A 19290-nucleotide genomic window follows, 5' to 3' on the forward strand; every position below is an offset into this window, starting at 1 on the left:
GACCCTGATACTCCCTTAAGTCACTACCGTATTTGTACCTTCCTTTCATTGCCTACTTTTCAAATTAAATACCTCAATGCCTGAATGTAAAGTCCACCTACAAACTGCATGCTATCTCTGTCATTCCAGAAATATAGCCAACCTCCCACTATAGAGTTCTCAAACTCAACGGCATTCCCTTAAGTGTTGTTCCTCTTAGTTTTATTCTGTAACTGATACACTACCTGACTTCTTCAGCTTCTTCCTTCACTTGCAGTCAATGCATCCTGGCTCTCTGTCTTTCTCCTCTGAATTCTTTACTCATTTCACTACTTGCTTCTATCCCTACTAGTAACATGTTTCAAAACTCAATTCTCAATTCTCCAGACACTCTTCTCTAGCTTTATTTCTCCTGAAATCTTGCTCTCCAGTGCCCTTTTCAACTGCCTGGACCATCTGTACCTGAATGACCGACAGGCACCTTAAAACTCAACATGGGCCAAATTGAACTCAACATCCTTCCTCCCAAATCTCCCCTGCCTTTCAGATAGTGCCATATCTATAGTGCCATAATTATCCATCATTCTGACTCAAAACCTTACAGTCTCACTATACTTTGTCAGTGCTTGCTTTGTAAGATGTTTTAAATCATTTTGTTTGTTTCTCATTGCAACCAACTAATCTTATTCTCTATGGTTAGTGATTAGACCCAAAGTCTCTGATTTTCTTACTTCCAAACTCTATTCATTCTAGATAATCCTGGATGCATCTTGCTAAAATAACTTCCTAAAATACTGTTTTCATTACCACATTTCCCTGTTAATATCCATGGGCATATGTGTATATGTCCATATATATGCACACATATATACACACATATAAAAGTCTCTTTCCTATACAAATGAATCTTTATTCTATTACTAAGACATTTTACAAATCTGGCTTATCTAAACTTAGTTCAGAACAGTTCAAATAACAAACCATCTACACTCAGTCAAACTCATACAACAGTATATTCCTTGAACACACCACACTTTTCCAATTCAAAGATTTCACACAGAATTATAGCATAGATATTAATAGGACAAAGTCTGAATTCAAACTTTGGCTTTTTCACTAACATAGGCAACATACTTAACTCTGAATCTGTTTCCTAATCTACATGAAAGGAAACTCAAAACACCATTGTATTAAATTAAGTGATGCATGGGAAACTGTGATTGACAAAAAGTGTTCGATAAATTTAATCACTATTTTTCTTTTCACATTCCCTACCTATAATGCTTCTTCACAACTTATCTTCTTAAAATCAACCCAATCTTTTAGGATTAGTTTCATTTGGAAGTTTCATTCCCTCCATTTATGATTCCTCTATCTCAAGTTCTACAGTTTTTCTCATCTATACTTTCATGAGAATCTTACTTGAAGACTATGATGTGTACTGTTTTGTAACTCAGTGAGTAAAGGTCCTGTCACTGCAAATAGAATCTCAGGCTTCTTACAGTTAGGGACTGTTTGCTTATAAGATTTTGTATTCCTCCAAATTTCAATCCATTTCACTACATTTATTCAATCTACTTACTCCAATAAACTAGATCCTGACACATATTAATGTGTAACTCTAGCTGAGGAAACACATTAAATGAGGAATTTTAGGCATGATAATCTGGACATGACTGTAACAGCCCTTAAAACAACCCAAACAGATAGCCAACTACTTTAGAGATAAAATAATTTTGGATCTTACACAATCTGTTTGAGTGATTGGTTTTGTTGTTGTTTAATTGCTCAGTCCTGTCAGACTCTTTTACCCCATGAACTACAGTCCGCCAGGCTTCTCTGTCCATGGAATTTCCCAGGTAAGAACACTGGAGTGGGCTGCTATTTCTTCTCCAGAAGATTGTCTTAACCCAGGGATTGAACCTGCATATCCTACATTAACCGGTAGATTCTTTACCACTGAGTCACTAGGGAAGTAATTTCTAAAGCAATTAAATGTATTGACTTTTAAAAAAAGTAACCAAGGGTTTCCCTGGTGGCTCAGTGGTAAAGAATCTGCCTGCCAATGCAGGAGACATGGGTTCGATCTCTGATCCAGGAAGATCCCACGTGTCGTGGAGCAACTAAGCCCATGAGCCACAACTACTAAGCCTGTGCTCTAGAGCCTGGGAGCCCCAACTGCCGAAGCCTGGTCACCCTAGAGCCTGTGCCCCCCAACAAGAGAGGCCACGTCAATGAGAAGTCTGCACGCCGCAACCAGAGTAGCCCCCACTCACCACGAGAGAAAAGCACATACAGCAATGAAGACCCAAAACAGCCATAAATAAATAAACAAAATTATAAGAAAAACAGAAAAAGTGACCAAGTTATTATTACCTGCATGCAAGCATCCTGTCCCCTGATAGCAGATATGTGAGCTGCTGTCCAGCCTCTCGCAGTTACTTGGGAGACATCAGCTCCATGCCAGAGGAGCCAATGAAGACACTACATTAAGAAAACAACCATGTTAACCATGTTAACCATTTTAGCAGGCATTTAACATTTTTATATCATTCAAGTTAGTCTACCATCATAAAATACTACAGCCTGAGAAGCATCGCAAGTGAGTGAGGGCGCAGGTAGAAGGAAAACAAAAGCACAATCACAATGATACGGTAGCCCACATTTGGCCTCATGGTGGGTAAACAATACGGAGTGGTAGGAGATGGGGAAAACTGGAGACCACCTTCCTTGTCCTTAAGGTGAAATGCTACTCTATCCCAGTCAGTTTTTGCACTGAATGAAACGCTGGTCCAAATCTTATGTTTGACCAATACTTTACAAGCCAAACAAAACATATCTGTGGTTAAATTCATTCAACAGCTGCCAATTTACAACCTCTGCCATAGGTTTCGAAATGGGTCCAGAAAATTCTGTATCAGAGCAAACACTGTTATTCTGAGAAGGCAGTGACAAAAAACCATCCAGAAGAAATAGAAATGCAAGAAGGCAAAGTGATTGTCTACGAAGGGTTTACAAACAGCTGAAAAAAAAAGAGAAAGTGACAGGCAAGGGAGAAAGGGAAAGATACACCCAACTGAATGCAGAGTTGCCGAGAATAGTAAGGAGAGATAAGAAGGCCTTCTTAAATGAACAATGCAAAGAAAGAGAGGAAAACAATAGAATGGAGAAGATTAGAGATCTCTTCAAGAAAACTGGAGCTATCAAGGAAGCATTTCATGCAAAGATAGGCATGATAATGGACAGAAATGATAAGGACCTAACAGAAGTAGAAGATATTAAGAGGAGGTGGCAAGAATACACAGAACTACAAAACACGCCTTAAACCCAAAAACCACAATAGTGTAGTCACTCACTTAGACCCAGATATCCTGGAGTGCGAAGTCAAGTGGGTCTTAGGAAGCAATATTACAAACACAGCTAGTGGAGGTGATGGAATCTCAGCTGAGCTATTTCAAATGCTAAAGATGATGCTGGTGAAGTGCTGCATTCAATATATCAGCACATTTGGAAAACTGAGCAGTGGCCCTAGGACTGGAAAAGGTTAGTTATCATTCCAATCCCAAAGAAGGGCAATGCCAAAGAATGTTCAAACTACTGTACAAAAATCGAGCTCCTTTCATGTGCCGCTGCTACTGCTAAGTCACTTCAGTCATGTCCGACTCTGTGCGAACCCACGGACAGCAGCCCACCAGGCTCCCCCATCCCTGGGATTCTCCAGGCAAAAACACTGAAGTGGGCTGCCATTTCCTTCTCCAATGCATGAAAGTGAAAAGTGAAAGGGAAGTCGCTCAGTCGTATCTTGACTCTTAGTGACCCCATGGTCTGCAGCCTACCAGGCTCCTCCATCCATAGGATTTTCCAGGCAAGAGTACTGGAGTGGGGTGCCATTGCCTTCTCTGTTTCATGTGCTAGTAGCTTAAAATCCTTCACAAATAGGCTTCAGCAGTAGGGAACCGAAAACTCCAGATGTACAAGCTGGATTTAGAAAAGGCAGAGGAACCAGAGATCAAATTGCCAACATCCACTGGATCATCAAAAAAGCAAGAAAGTTCCACAAAAACATCTACTTCTACTTTATTAACTATGCCCAAGCCTTTGACTGTGTGGATCACAACAAACTGGAAAATTCTGAAAGATATGGGAATACCAGACCACCTGACCTGCCTCTTGAGAAATGTGTAAGCAGGTCAGGAAGCAACAGTTAGAAATGGACATGGAACAACAGACTGGTTCCAAATCAGGAAAGGAGTATGTCAACGCTGTATATTGTCACCCTGCTTCTTTAACTTCTATGCAGAGTACATCATGAGAAATGCTGGGCTGGAGGAAGCACAAGCTGGAATCAAGACTGCCGGGAGAAATATCAATAACCTCAGATATGCAGATGACACCTTACGGCAGAAGAACTAAAGAGCCTCTTGATGAAAGTGAAAGAGGAGAGTAAAAGAGTTGGCTTAAAGCTCAGCATTCAGAAAACAAAGATCATGGCATCTGGTCCCATCACTTCATGGCAAATAGATGGGGAAACAGTGGCTGACTTTATTTTCTTGGGCTCCAAAATCACTGTGGACGAGGACTGCAGCCACGAAATTAAAAGATGCTTGCTCCTTGGAAGAAAAGTTATGACCAACCTAGGCAGCTTATTAAAAAGCAGAGACATTACTTTGCCAAAAAAGGGCTGTCTAGTCAAAGCTATGGTTTTTCCAGTAGTCATGTATGGATGTGAAAGTTGGACTGTGAAGCTGAGTGCCAAAGAACTGATGCTTTCAAACTGTGGTGTTGGAGAAGACTCTTGAGAGTCCCTTGGACTGCAAGGAGATCTAACCAGTCCATCCTAAAGGAAATCAGTCCTGAATATTCATTGGAAGGACTGATGCTGAAGCTGAAACTCCAATACTTTGGCCACCTGATGTCAAGAGCTGACTCATTTGAAAAGACCCTGATGCTGGGAAAGACTGAAGGCAGGAGAAGGGGACAACAGAGGATGAGATGGTTAGACAGCATCACCAATTCAATGGACATGAATGTAAGCAAACTCTAGGAGATAATGAAGGACAGGGAAGCCTGGCTTGCTGCAGTTGATGAGATCACCAAGAGTCAGACATGAGTTAGTGACTGAATAACAAAAGAAAATAAGTAGCATATTAAACAAAGGGAGGGAGCCAAATAAGTCTTAAGATCTTTTAAAATTAACTTAAGTCTCAACAAATAGAGTACTAGAGGTCTGTGCCACACATGGTGTCACTGTCTTTATATTTTCAACTTTGTCGTCTACCTTCAAGAAGTTTCTTTCTTGTGTCATTCAGACACACTGTCACATCAGTCATTATATCATTTTTTGGAAAGGGTAGTAACTTAGGTATCATCTGTCTATCATGGAGATTAATGGCTGATAAAATATGAGGGAGGTGCTCAACCTCACTAATAATCACAGTAAGTCATCCGTTTTTACTCAACAAATATTTATGGAGTGTATGCTAACACTGCATAGGTAGTGCAGAATAAAACCACTGTAAACATTCAGGTACAAGGTCTCTATCCTGGGTAAATATGTACAAGTGAGATTGCTAGGACACAGATAAGTATTTGTTTCACTTTACAAGAAACTGCCAAACTGTTCTCCAAAGTGGCTGTATCAGTTTACACTTCTACCAGTAGTGTACGAGACTTCTCGTTGCTCCATATCCTTGTCCATATTTGGTATTATCATTTTTCTGGGTTATGTTTTTCTTTTTGTTTTGCCATTCTAATAGGTGCGCTGCTACTGCTGCTGCTGCTGCTGCTGCTAGGTCGCTTCAGTCGTGTCCGACTCTGTGCGATCCCAGAGACGGCAGTGGCATCTAACTGTGGTTTTAATTAGCATTTTCCTACTGGCTAATGATGTTGAACACTTTTTTCATGTGCTCATTACCAGTCATATATACTCTTTGAGAAAGCGTCTACTGAAACCATTTGCCCATTTTTAATTGGGTTTTTTATTTTACTACTTAATTGTGAGAATCATACATTTGGCTACAAGTTCTTAGTCATATTTATGATTTGCAAATATTTCCTATGTTTTCATCTAGAAGTTTTATTAAGGTTAAGTGTCACATTTGTTTATGATCTGTTCTCAGTACATTTTCATATACAGTACCAAGTATGCATTAAGGTTCACTTTCTTACATACGACTGTCCAGTTGTGCCAACACCATTTAATAAAAATACTGTTTTCTACTGGACTATATTTGCATCTCTATCAATAATCAACTGACCAATCAGCAGGACTTCAGAAATGACTAAGGGAGGAGCTTAGTAAATCCTCCCCAAGAAACAAATGACAAAGCTCGACAAAACTGTCAAAAACAACAATTTGGCAGCCGAGTGGTTAGGACTCTGCACTTCCACTGCAGTGGACATGAGTTGGATCCCTGGTTGGGGAACTAAGATTCTGCATGGCAAGCAGCCATGGCCAAAAAAAAATTTAAGGACTCTGCAAGGCATATAACGAAATGAGAAGCATGTATCAAGAAATATCTGCTGATTCTAAAAACAGGAGGAGCCTGTGGCATATTAGCCTGGGACTACAAGCATCCTTAGCCCCAGCTTCATGACACAGGAGTTCTACCCAGGTGGACAGCTCCACTGCCCTGCTAAAGAGACTGAGAGGTCCCTGCCCAGGTACATTTTAAAAACAAATCTACTCCTCAGTGGCAACAATCTAGGAAAGCCAACATCAGAACCAGTCATGACACTGGTTGGGGCAAACACAAAACTAAAATCCTCCTAGAAAATTAACAGAAAATTTCAAGAAATGAGACAACCTAAGTTGCTAAGATTTTGAATGTTGATGAAAGTGAGAGGAGAGTGAAAAAGCTGGCTTAAAAGTCAACATTCAAAGGCCTTGCTAAGATTCCACTTATCCTTTCTGGCCTAAAAAGTTGGGTATATGTACAACATCGTTCATAGCCAGGAAAGATTGAAGAAGTCCCAAGCTGGCTGGACATTCCTGGCTAAGGCCTGAAAACACATGGAAAAAAAAAAAGGCAAGCTGACTTGTAAACTGCTTGGACTTTGAAGACACTCCACAAGCCATACACAGAATCATTAGCAAGGTGGTCGCCTTAGTTGCTCAAGGTATTTAAGTGCAGCCTCTGATTAATCACTGGCTGACCACTAAGCTATGCTGTCCCAGGGGTGACCCCTATGAAGCCAGACTTAAAGATAAAAATAAGAGGGAAATTCCTGGTGATCCACTGGTTAGGACTCAGCTCTTTCACTGCAGGGAGCACAAATTCAATCTCCAGCTGGAAAACTACTTATTAAGATCTCTCAAGCCACGCATCCAAACTAAATAAATAAATATTTTAAAATAAAAGAATTAAAAAAAAAAAAGAACAGTGGACACACACTGTGAGGGAAACAGATTCCACAAAATTAGTCCAAGCAAACCAACATACAAGCACAGAACAAGCACCCCAGGGAAGAGGGATACAGGAAGTAGAATGTGAACCCAGAGGTGTTGCGATATACAACCTTGAGCATCCACCAGAACGTGCAATGAGGAAAAGGCAATCTCTTCAACAAGTGATGTTGACAGTTTGACAGCCTCATTAAATCAATGAAGTTAGAACACGCTCTCACACCATATACAAAAATAAACTCAAAATGGCTTAATGACTTAAAAAAATAAGATATAACACCATAAAACTGCCACAAGAGAACACAGAGAAAACATTCCATGACATCAATGGTATCAGTGTTTTATCTTAGGTCAGTCTCCCAAGGGAAAAGAAATAAAAGCAAAAACAAACAAATGGGATCTAATTAAAAAACAAGAATGTGTAGTATATACGCAGGAAAATGAAGTAAATAGAAACTTTCTCTGAGAGGATACAGATGCTCAACTTAGTCTTCAAAACTGTAATAAATAGCTTCAGAGAATGAAAAGAAATTTTTTAAAGAATTTATGTTTAATAAATTAAAGTATGATGACAACAATGATTCATCAAATAGAAAAAAAAAAAGAGAACTCTTTTAAAAAAAGAAAATTCTGAAGGGGCAAAATATATCTGAACTAAAAGTTTACTTTATGGCAGAAACTGAAAAGGAAGTAAAGAGCCTCTTGATAAAAGTGAAAGAGGAGGGTGAAAAAGTTGGCTTAAAACTCAACATTCAAAAAACTTAAAATCATGGCATCCAGTCCCATCACTTCATGGCAAATAGATGGGGAAACAGTGGAAACAGTGATAGGCTTTATTTTCTTGGGTTCCAAAATCACTGCAGATGGTGATTGCAGCCATGAAATTAAAAGATGCCTGCTCTTTGGAAGAAAAGCTATGACCAACCTAGACAGCACATCAAAAAGCAAAGACATTACCTACAAAGGTCCATCTAGTCAAGGCCATGGTTTTCTAGTAGTCATGTATGGATGTGAAAGTTGGACCTTTTAAAGAAAGGTGAGTGCTGAAGAATTGGTGCTTTTGAAGTGTGGTGTTGGAGAAGACTCTTTAGACTCCCCTGGACTGCAAGGAGATCCAACCAGTCCATCCTAAAGGAAATCAGTCCTGAATACTCATTGGAAGGACTGATGTTGAAGCTGAAACTCCAATACTTTGGCCACCTGATGTCAAGAGCTGACTCATTTGAAAAGACCCAAATGCTGGGAAAGACTGAAGACAGGAGGAGAAGGGGATGACAGAGGATGAGATGGTTGGATGGCAACTTGATGGACATGAGTTTGAGCAAGCTCTGAGAGTTGGTGATGGACAGGGAAGCCTGGTGGGCTACAGTACATGGAGTCACAAAGAGTCGGACACAACTGAGCGGCTGAACTGAACTACAGGGGCTCAAAAGCTGATTTCATCTGATAGAAGAAAAAAAATGAAGTCTAATAAAGCACAGTTTTCACCAGTTATTAATTTAGTTATCATTTTACACTACCAACATAAGTCCCACAAGCCTTAAGAAATCTCAAAAAGGATAACAGAATGTAAAGGTATTAGTGCAACACTGAAGTAGAGAAGGAGGAGATGATCCTTAAATGGCAACAAAGAAATGCACCAAAACTTTTTTATTTAATTTTGTTAAAATTCAACAAACATTTCTTCAACAGTTGCTATACACTGTGCTAGACGCTAAAAATATAAATTTAATTCAACAAACTCAGCAATACAACATTCATTGGGAATCCACAATGTGACTCCAATATGCCAGACACTATACTAGATACTGAGGAAAAAAAGATAAATAAAACTCAAATGAAAAAATGGTACCTTCAAAGAGTTCAAAATCTAACAGAGAATACAATTCCATATGATAAATAGAATTTTTCAAATGTGTATAAAATTGAGGGAAACATTGCTAGTTGGATGATACTGAAGGGGAACACACAGAAGGCTCTGCCAAGTAGGTGCTACTTGAGCTGGATTTCAACTGGGAAGAGGTGAGACCAGGCAAATGAAATGGCTCATACACAGTCTACAGTAATGAAACAGGAGACTAGTTTGGGAAATGACAGTCACTTGCACTGGAGCATAAAGCAAGTCTGACAGGTGTAGAGGTTGAAGAGGTAGTCTACTGTATGAAACAGCTCAAGCTTTATACTGCAGAGTAGAGAGGCACTACAGGGACTTAAGGAAGGTTTTCTGGAGAAGGAAATGGCACCTCACTTCAGTATTCTTGTCTGGAGAATTCCATGGACAAAAGAGCCTGGTGGGCTACAGTCCACGGAGTCACAAAGAGTCGGACATGACGGAGTGATTAACATTTTCACACTTCCACTTTCTTTAAGAAAGGTTTACTGCTTCTGTTTTAGAGCAGTAATCTTGTGTGTCAGTTATAACTAGAGGTAGATGAGCCAAGAAAGAAGGAAATCAAGTAGCTCTAAAGCAGTGGCTATGAAGGTGGAGAGGACAATTCTGAGAGTCAAAGATGGGAGAGAACCAACAAACCTCTTAGTATCAGTTCTCACTACATCAATATGCACCATGAAGCACTTCATCTAGACAAATGCTTATACTGAGTTTTGCTTCTGTAAAACCCTGAGACAACTCAATAATGATTCAAAGAACATTAGCCTGGAAAGCTAAGAAAAGGAGTGAAAAGAATAATGGTTTAGTTTTAAACCAACTGAATTTGAGATGCCAGTCAGGTATGCATGAGCTGCTGATAAGCACTGTATGCAGAAACCAGAATTCAAATTCTGGAGAGAAAACATTTCTGTGAATTATTATACAGAAAAGATCAAGACAAGGAAGTCTAAAAATGGCCTAGGGAGAAAGTGTAACATAGAAGAGAGAAGTCCACTGGCAGGGCATAAAGAAAACCACTAATTTGGCAGACTAAAATCAGTATTTCCTCTTCTCTTCAAAATCATTTCTAACAAAAAGGCAAGAAAATCCCATCGTTGATGAAGCTAAGAGACATCTGAAACCACAAAATAGATGGGAAAGCTGCCAAAGTGTGGATCAATCAGGGATGTGGGAGGAAACAGCAGAGAAAATCCCCACTCAGGGCTGCAGGCACAAACAGACCCATCAGGCACATTCTTCCCAAGTGAGAGGGAGCCGCTAAAAGGCAAAGGAGAAATCTCCACAATTCAAGTGGGGCACACAACCTGGTGGAGAGAGATTCTTTGGACCATATTTGGTTCCAAGAAACAGAAAAGCCCAAACAAACAGGAAATCACACAGAGACTCCATATTCATAGAAAGCAGACTGTGTGGCAGGAGATGCATAGGCAACAGGGAAATGTAATAGCTAAAATAAGCTCCCCACACATAATAGTGAGAATCATGAGAAAAATTCCAGTTGGCTTTGTACACAGCCCAAGAATAAAAAGTTGTGCATACAAATAAACTTATCTACGAAATAGAATTTGCCTGCAATGCGGGAGACCTGGGTTCCATCCCTGGGCTGCGGAGATTCCCTGCAGGAGTGCATGGCAACCCACTCCAGCATTCTTGCCTGGAAAATCCCATGGACAGAGGAGCCTGGCGGGCTACAGTCCGTGGGGTTGCAAAGAGTTGAACACAACTGAGTGACTAGGCACACAGCACATGAAACAGAAATAGACTCACAGCCACAGAGAACAGACTTACCCTTGCCAAGAGGGGGCGGGGCGGAGGGAAGGATTCGGAGTTAGGGACTAACAGACGCAAACTATCACATTTAGAATGGATAAACAACAGGGTCCTGCTGTGTAGCACAGGGAACTATATTCAATATCCTGTGATAAACCATAATGGGAAAGAAATGAAAAGAATGTATATATACAAGCATAACTGAATCACTGCTGCACAGCAGAAATGAATACATTGCAAATCACCTATACTTTGATAAGATATATCAATAAAGAAAGGAATTTATGCATTAAAATATTCACTAAGCACTGCTTGTACTATTGAGAAACTAAAGCCAATGAAATAGCCATCAATCAAAAAATGAATACATTCTGATATTTACCTAAGAATAGACTACTACAACATGGCTGAAAGAAATTAACTAGAGTACATATAGGGAGAAGGACATGACAACCCACTCCAGTATTCTTGCCTGGAGAATCCCAGGGACGGGGGAGCCTGGTGGGCTGCCGTCTATGGGGTTGCACAGAGTCGGACAAGACTGAAGCGTTTCAGCAGCAGCAGCAGAGTACATATATGTAACCAGCTCGTTAAGTCAAAAATACATTGTTAAACAAAAAAAAGCAAGCTGCAGAATGATCCAAATAATATGACATTCACATAAAACTTGTCATTTAAAACCATGATCTAATCATATGTAATAACAGCATAAAACATAGATGGTAATAATAAACACCCACTTCAGAGCAACAGTTACCTCTGCAGTTGGAAGAAGAGGAATGACACCTGGGAGGGGCACTCAGGGGCTTAAAATGCGTCTATGAGATTCCATCTCTGTCCAAAATCTGAAGCAACTACAGCAAGAATATCAGGATCTGATAGAGCTATGCGTGCACTGTCGTCCTCTGCAAGCCACCTTCTTTGCTGCTTTTGGAATCCAGCCACCACACTGAGAGGAATCACAAACTAGTTCACATGTGGCGACCCCACAGAGAGGCCTGTGTGGAGAGGAATCAAGATGGCCAGGGCCCACAGCCAGCCTCTACTACCAGATGTCTGTGTGATCAAGCCTTTGGAAGATTCCAGCCCTAGCTTTTAAATCCTCTCGCTAGAGCCCCCAACATCATAGGGCAGAGAAAAGGTGTCCCTGACATCCAAATTCCTGATTGACTCCTAAGAATAAATAGTTATTTTATGCCACGAAGTTTTAGGATACAATTTATTACAAAGCTAACCAGAACACCCAAATGTTACAGTGAATTGAAAAGAAAAATATTTGTGTATATATGTATAACTGAATCACTCTGCTAAGCAGCAGAAATTAACACTGTAAATCAACCATGCTTCAATAAAATTTTAAAAAAGAAAAACAGTTGTGGTGCCCAGCTTAAGACCTCAGTCCTGTTTGCTAAATTTACAAAGCTGCCAACAGCTCCAAACTTACACAGTTTAATAATTTATAGTTTCTTACCTCCAAACTGCCAGAATGTGCTGCCCAATGTAAAGGGGTAAATTTATGGAGAGTATCAACTTCGTTAATGCTGGCGCCACGGCGTACGATTTCTGAAAGCTGCGTTACATCTCCAGCACGCACTGCATCGTGTATGCTGCCAAAATGCACTTTCTTCCTGGCACCTACTGAAAAACCAAATTGCTTAAAACATACTGCAAAACTAAAAAAAGCCTAGGCATTGACATACATAATCTATCACGTGTAAAGCAGCTAACTAGTAGAAAACTGCTCTATAACACAGGGAACCCAGCTCGGCGTTTTGTGCCGACCTGGAGCCGGGAGGGAGGTTTAAGAGGTAGCGGTATATACATAAATAGAAGTATGACTCATTCCCATTGTTGTACAGCAGAAACCAGCACAACACTGTAAAGCAATTATCCTGCAATTAAAAAATAAATTTAAGATAAAAAAAGACTAAAGCCAACAATTGAACCGGAAGTACAAAGTCACTTTGGCTTTCCAAATAATTTTACTACAAAGATACTCATGAATAACATCTTAATCAGACTTCATTTTCAGCTCTAATATGTAAAGAGCACAGAAGTCATCACCTACATTCATACAGGAAAAAAGCTGAACAAACTGAAAATCAACTTTTCTTAGACTCATCAGAATTCTGGTCTCAGGGCAAACAGCCACCCTGAATTTGGAGAGACAGGTCAAGAGAAATGTGGTCAAGTTCAGCTCACCTGGAGCAGAAGCCACTGGAACCACAAACTTCCAGAAGCACTCAAGTGGTAATTTTGACAAACTGTTGGGGGCCGGGTATGTACTAGCCTAAGAGTGAGAAACTCCTCAGGGCCACAGTCTTACGAGGCCTCCTCATTTTCATACATTTTACCTTCAAAACTCCACCAGGCTATCACCGTGAAAAACCAAAAAAAAAAATCACTTCATGTCTTTGGTAGAGGGAAGAGAGAAGTGACCATTTAGAAATCTGCCCAGCTATTCTCTGTAACAAAGGCCTACTCTCCAGTGGAAAAGACTTAACCAGAACCTTATCTCACATAGGCAGATACATCTTATCAATGTTTTTCATATTTCTCATATATCCTACACTAAGAAAGGGATGGTAAGTCACAACTTTTACTTCATACATGAAGTGTCATATTTTATAATTTCATGTTCCAAACATCAAGACTGCATTGTCAGCCTTACTGTCCCGTGAAATATCTTAACGTGCATTGTGAACCAGAAGCACCGAAAAGTATCTAAGCATGAACAGACAGTAGTTGGAGAAGGAAGTAAATAGTTCAAATCAGTTGACAGCTGAAATCATTTCTTACACCAACTGTTAGCAAAATGCTATGCATTTTACTCAAAAATCCTTTCAGAGCCTCTACCATATGCCAGGCACTATGATAATACAATGAACAGACATGGATTTTAGACTTTTTTTTTCCACAGATGCTTTTAAAACTATTGGGATAAATTCGACACAACAAAAAACCTGACAGTAACATTGTAAGAGTACAGGTAAAATAAAGGAGGAAGAGGAGGAAACAGTGGAGCAAGTCTCTGAAGAACAACTCAGATATATGTATCCGGGCAAGGGAATAAGGAAGCACCCCACAAAAAACCAAACTACTTGATGTTTAATGATGTTAATCCCCCTAAGTCAGACCTTCATTATTCTCCTTCATTTATTTCTTTTAAACTTTGGCATAAAGGTTTGTGTTTGGTTCTCCAGATGAGCAGTGGGGCCTTAGTTCCCTGCTGCTGCTGCTAAGTTGCTTCAGTCGTGTCCAACTCTGTGCGACCCCATAGACGGCAGCCTACCAGGCTCCCCCATCCCTGGGATTCTCCGGGCAAGAACACTGGAGTGGGTTGCCATTTCCTTCTCCAATGCATGAAAGTGAAAAGTGAAAGTGAAGTCGCTCAGTCGTGTCCGACTCTTAGCGACCCCATGGACTGCAGCCCACCAGCCTGATCAGGGACTAAATTCATGCCCCCTGCAGTGAAAGTGCAGCACCTTAACCACTGGATCACCAGCAAAATCTCCATTATTCTCCTTTAAACAAGTTCTGCAAGATCTACAAATGACATTCTATCCATTTTAATCCATTTTATACAGGAACACTCTAATCCATCGTATGCAAGGACACTATCCTGATCACTGCATGCCTCCACACTCCAAACTGCTTCTGGTTATCCAGCGCTCATCTAGAGGCTCTCAGTATGACGGTCTATGCCCTCCCATAACTTGCTGCGTGCTAAGTCGCTTCAGTTGTGTCTGACTTTGTGGCTCTATGGTTGCAGCCCTCCAGGCTCCTCTGTCCATGGGATTATCCAGGCAAGAATACTGGAGCAGGTTTTCATGCCCTCCTGCCCCTGCATCTCAGAGATCCATCCCGCATCTCATTATGTCTCCTGCATTGGCAGGTAGGTTCTTTACCACTAGCACCACCTGGGAAGCCCTCCCATAACTTGCCTCCATCTAATTTCACAACCTTTTTTCTCACCACATGCCATTGCAGTTTATTCATTCATCCACTCATCCACCCACTCAACATTAACCTGGCATCTATCATAAGTATAAAAAGATTAAAAAGACATGGTCTCTATCCTCAAGGAACTCACAGATATACAAATACAAATTACAAAACAATGTAGTTAAGAGCAACGACAGAAATATTCCTAAGAACTTATGGAAGCAGAAGACTTCTAACTCAGCTAGGATAGGAGGGAAGGAGAGCAGAAAAGGGTTCCTAGAAAAGGTAACACCTGTGATGAATCTTCAAGGGTTAGCAGGACTTTGCCAGGTGAAATGCATGCAGGGAAAGGCATCCTGGACAGTTCAAGAAACTATAAAAATACCCACCCTACTGTGGAAGCATAAGGTTGAAAGGAAACGAGGCTAGAATTAGACAAGAGGCAGGCTGTGCTGGAACTTGTTAGAGCTGAACAGACAGCAGGGAGTCATTAAAGGATTTTAAGTAGAGGACTAAGAATGATCAGATGTGTAACGCTGGCTGCAGTGAGGGGAATTAATGGACTGGGGAGCAAAACGGCAAGAGAAGAGACTCACGGAGACCATATAGGAAGATATCTACAGGAGTCTCCACCAGAGAGGTTGAGACCCTCAACTAAGAGAACGGCAGTAGGAACAGAAAAGGAAACAGATTCAACATATATTATGCAAACAGGATGAAATGAACTTGGAGGGATTTGGTGTGTGAAATAAGGGAAGAATAACAGGACAACTCCAAGGTGTATGACTAAGTTACACAAGGGGTACAGTGCCACTGAAACAACCAACACCAAAGGACAGAGAGGACATAATGATACAAAATCATATTTTGAATGTGTTGATCTTGGGGTGCCCAAGGAAGAGTTCCACAAGGGGAGCTGTACATGTAAGTCTGCAGCTCCAAGGAGAGGTCTGGAGCTGAGCTCTCACAGTTAGCTGTGTCTCAGTAGTAGGCAGCTTTCTCTGATCCCCAACTTTACCCTACACTGAAGGCAGGGGCCCTCTATTCTTCCTTATAACTCATTACGCTAGTAATTACTTGCTCAGTATTTATCTTCCCCACTAGGAGGAAGGAATGTGTTTGTCTTCTTTGCTCACATATCCTTAAGAAAAAGCACACAGTAGACAATAAATATTTACCGGATGACTGAATAACAGATTCGGAGATCCTCAGTAGGGTTGAAGTCATAGTACATAACAAGGCAAAAAGCATCAGTGATGGCACTATCCAAGAGGAAAAAAAAAGCAACATTTATGGAGAGGCTAGAAGAAAAGCCAGGATGGACGGATGGATGGGTGAGTAGCTAGCTAGCTAGACAGACAGGGAGAGTTGGGAAAGTCGAAAGAAGAAAATTAGGTGAGTCTAATATCTCCAGGGCTTCTATGGTGGCTCAGAGATTAAAAAAACCCGCCTGGCCAAGGCAGGAGACTCGAGTTCAATAATCTGCTTCGGGAAGATCCCCTGGAGTAGGAAATGACTACCAACTCCAGAGTCCTGGGAAATCCCATGGGCAGAGGAGCCTGGCAGGCTACAGTCCATGGGGTAGCAAAGAGTTGGACACAACTTAGTGACTAAATAACAACAAACAAATACTATTTACAGAGTCAAATGCCGCAGAGACGCCAAGAACTTAAAAGGGTCCATAAATGTTAACAAGAATTGCTATCACCTAGGAAAGGCAATGGCACCCCACTCCAGTACTCTTGCCTGGAAAATCCCATGGATGAAGGAGCCTTTTAGGCTGCAGTCCATGGGGTCGCTAAGAGTCAGACACAACTGAGCGACTTCACTTTCACTTTCATGCATTGGAGAAGGAAATGGCAACCCACTCCAGTGTTCTTGCCTGGAGAATCCCAGGGACGGGGGAGCCTGGTGGGCTGCCGTCTACGGGGTCGCACAGAGTCGGACACGACTGAAGCGACTCAGCAGCAACAGGAACGAAGTCTCAGGAATGGGCGCAGATGGGAGCCAGAAAAAAAAAAAGGTAAGGAAAGCCGAAACGAGGAAAGATGGGGGCCAGATGACCAGATGAGCTTTGGGACCCACTGTAAATAGGTCAATTAAGGGGAAAGAGATGAGTGACAGGTGAGAAAGAGAAATGCCAAGAAGGGGCTGGAGTGAGAAAAGTGGAGTGTGGCAGAGACAAGGGCCAGCGAAGCGGTCCGACTCACACGGGGTCGCAGTCTCCGTGGAGGAGCTGGACGGGCCCGAATCGGACACCCCGGGCATGGTGCGGCGACTCGGACTCCGGGGCGGGGTCGAGTCCAGGCCCCCGCTGCTGCGGCGGTCTTCGCTCGCTGTCACCCACGAGCCACTGCCGCAGCGGCTGTCTCCCTCGTCGTCGCTAGGCCCGGGGCCGCCGTCCTCCGTCGTCCTCCCCCAGGAGGCCCGGCAGCGGGAACCTTCGCCCTCACTTTCGCTCTCCCAGAAGCGGCGGCGGCTGGCGTCTTCGCTGACGCTCACCGCGGAGGAGTCGCTGGCCAAGTAGCCGCGGTCTTCACTCACCGCCTCCCAGGAACTGCTGAGGCTGCGGCCGCCATCCACACTCGCGCCCTCCCAAGAGCCACTGAGGCGGCGGCGGCGGCGGCGGCGGTCGTCACTGCCCCTCTCGCCCGAGTCGCTGGCTCGGGGGCCCCGAACCTCCCGGACTTCGTCCCAAGTCCCGCCGAGGCGGAGGCCACGGTCGTCTCTGACGGACCCCGAGTCACTAGTCGGGTGGCTTCCGACTTCACTGAAGCTCGCGTCGCTGCTGAGGCCTCCCCTCAGTCTCTCCCAAGAGTTGCCGGGACGGTGGCCGCAGGCTCCCCTGACTCTCTCCTCAGAGACGCTGCGGCCGTGGTCCAGGTCTTCGCTGACCCTTCTCGAGTCATCGCGGGAGAAGCCGACGTCTTCACTTCCTCTTCCCGTCGGTACCCGGCAGCGGCGGTCGCTCTCCTCGCGGATTCTTTGTCTGTCTTCGCTAAGACGAGAGCCTTGGCCCTCGCTCACTCTCTCCCCGGACGGATCACCGCGACGACCGTGCCGGCCATTTATCCTCCACACGCGCTGGCTGGTGCGGCGGCCGCCGTCTTCGGTTGCTACTCCGCGCGACTCGCTGTGGCGGCGGCCGCCGTCGGCGAGCACCCGCTCCACCGAGTCGCTTTCCAGCGTCCCGACCACCAGCTACCTGGTTGGAGCTGGGGGCGGGGGGAGCCGGCGCCCTGGAAACGGGTAAACTTCCGGCGTGGTGCGGTCATTTCCGGTTCCTCGCTGCTGTGCGTCACTTCCGGCTTCCTTGCCCCTTTTTTTTTTTAAGTACTCATGTTTTTCGAGGCGTCCCCTCTAGACATGGTGGTGTGGAACGGGTTTCGGTGAAATGGCGCTCGGCCTCACGTCCAACCTGTCTCGGCCCCGTCTCTATAACGGCCTGGCATCGGTTGCGCCCGCCAGGGCTCGGCGACGCAGGTGGAGAGGCTCCGGGACTGCAGTCGGCGTCCGTGGCCCGAATATGTGCCGCGAACCGGGCGGGGCCTTGCATCCTCTGGAAACCTAGTGTCCTTTTTCGGTGCCGGTTGGAGCGTTGGAGAAAATATATTCTTACCCTGTCATAAGTACGGACAAAAGACCTAATGGAGAAATTAAACGGCTGCAGCGCTGTCCCATTATTGAGTGTGCCCACCGCCAGCCTCATTGATAATCGCTTGGTACTATTTCTCACACTAATTTTGTAAGGTAGGTGTTATCCCCGTTTTACAGATGAGGAGATTCGAGGTATAAGTAATTTGTTAAGGCCATACAGCAGGTAAGTTGCAAAGCCAGTGTGAAAAGAGAGGTCGTTAGTCAAAAGACTGCACCAGATCTCCTGACTCCCAAGATTTCGTTTCACTGTAAAATGGTTTCTTTGAACATTTGGCCCAGGTCTTTCTCTGCAGTCCAGTTGCTTGACGTGTGTTCTTCCATTCGTGTTTATAGCAAACACAGGTCAGGTGTTGTGCTAGCATCTGAAAATACAGAAATTTTTTTTTAGCCCCTCCCCCCCCCACGGCGCCCCATCCTTAGCTGCCTTGCCATAGGTTTTGTTTTGTGAACACAATTGGGAAATTGCCCTAACCCTGCCTTTCCTCTCTTGAAATAGAGTAAATGCCTTTCTTTACCTTTCATCGCCTCTTGTAATAATAATAACCTCCATTCGTTGAGTTCGTATGATGTGTTGTTTAATATAGCCTACCAGGTTGGTATTACTGTTCCTTTCTACAGAGAAGTTTAACGCCAAAGTTAATTT

General features: G+C 43.1%; 1 protein-coding gene across 1 annotated transcript in view; it reads right to left on the reverse strand.

The window, feature by feature from the left end:
- ANKRD42 (ankyrin repeat domain 42) overlaps window positions 1-18699 on the reverse strand; it is a 57435-nt gene extending 38736 nt beyond the window's left edge. The window contains exons 1-4 of the mRNA XM_052662378.1: window positions 18409-18699; window positions 17201-18191; window positions 12517-12680; window positions 2356-2463 (exon numbers count right to left, since the gene is read on the reverse strand). Coding sequence (XP_052518338.1) covers window positions 2356-2463; window positions 12517-12680; window positions 17201-18191; window positions 18409-18699 — 1554 coding nt within the window. The remainder of the gene's footprint in view (window positions 1-2355; window positions 2464-12516; window positions 12681-17200; window positions 18192-18408) is intronic.
- Between the last annotated feature and the right edge of the window lie 591 nt (window positions 18700-19290).

Source organism: Budorcas taxicolor, chromosome 25 (genome assembly GCF_023091745.1).
Source record: "Budorcas taxicolor isolate Tak-1 chromosome 25, Takin1.1, whole genome shotgun sequence".
Taxonomy (NCBI): Eukaryota; Metazoa; Chordata; class Mammalia; order Artiodactyla; family Bovidae; genus Budorcas; species Budorcas taxicolor.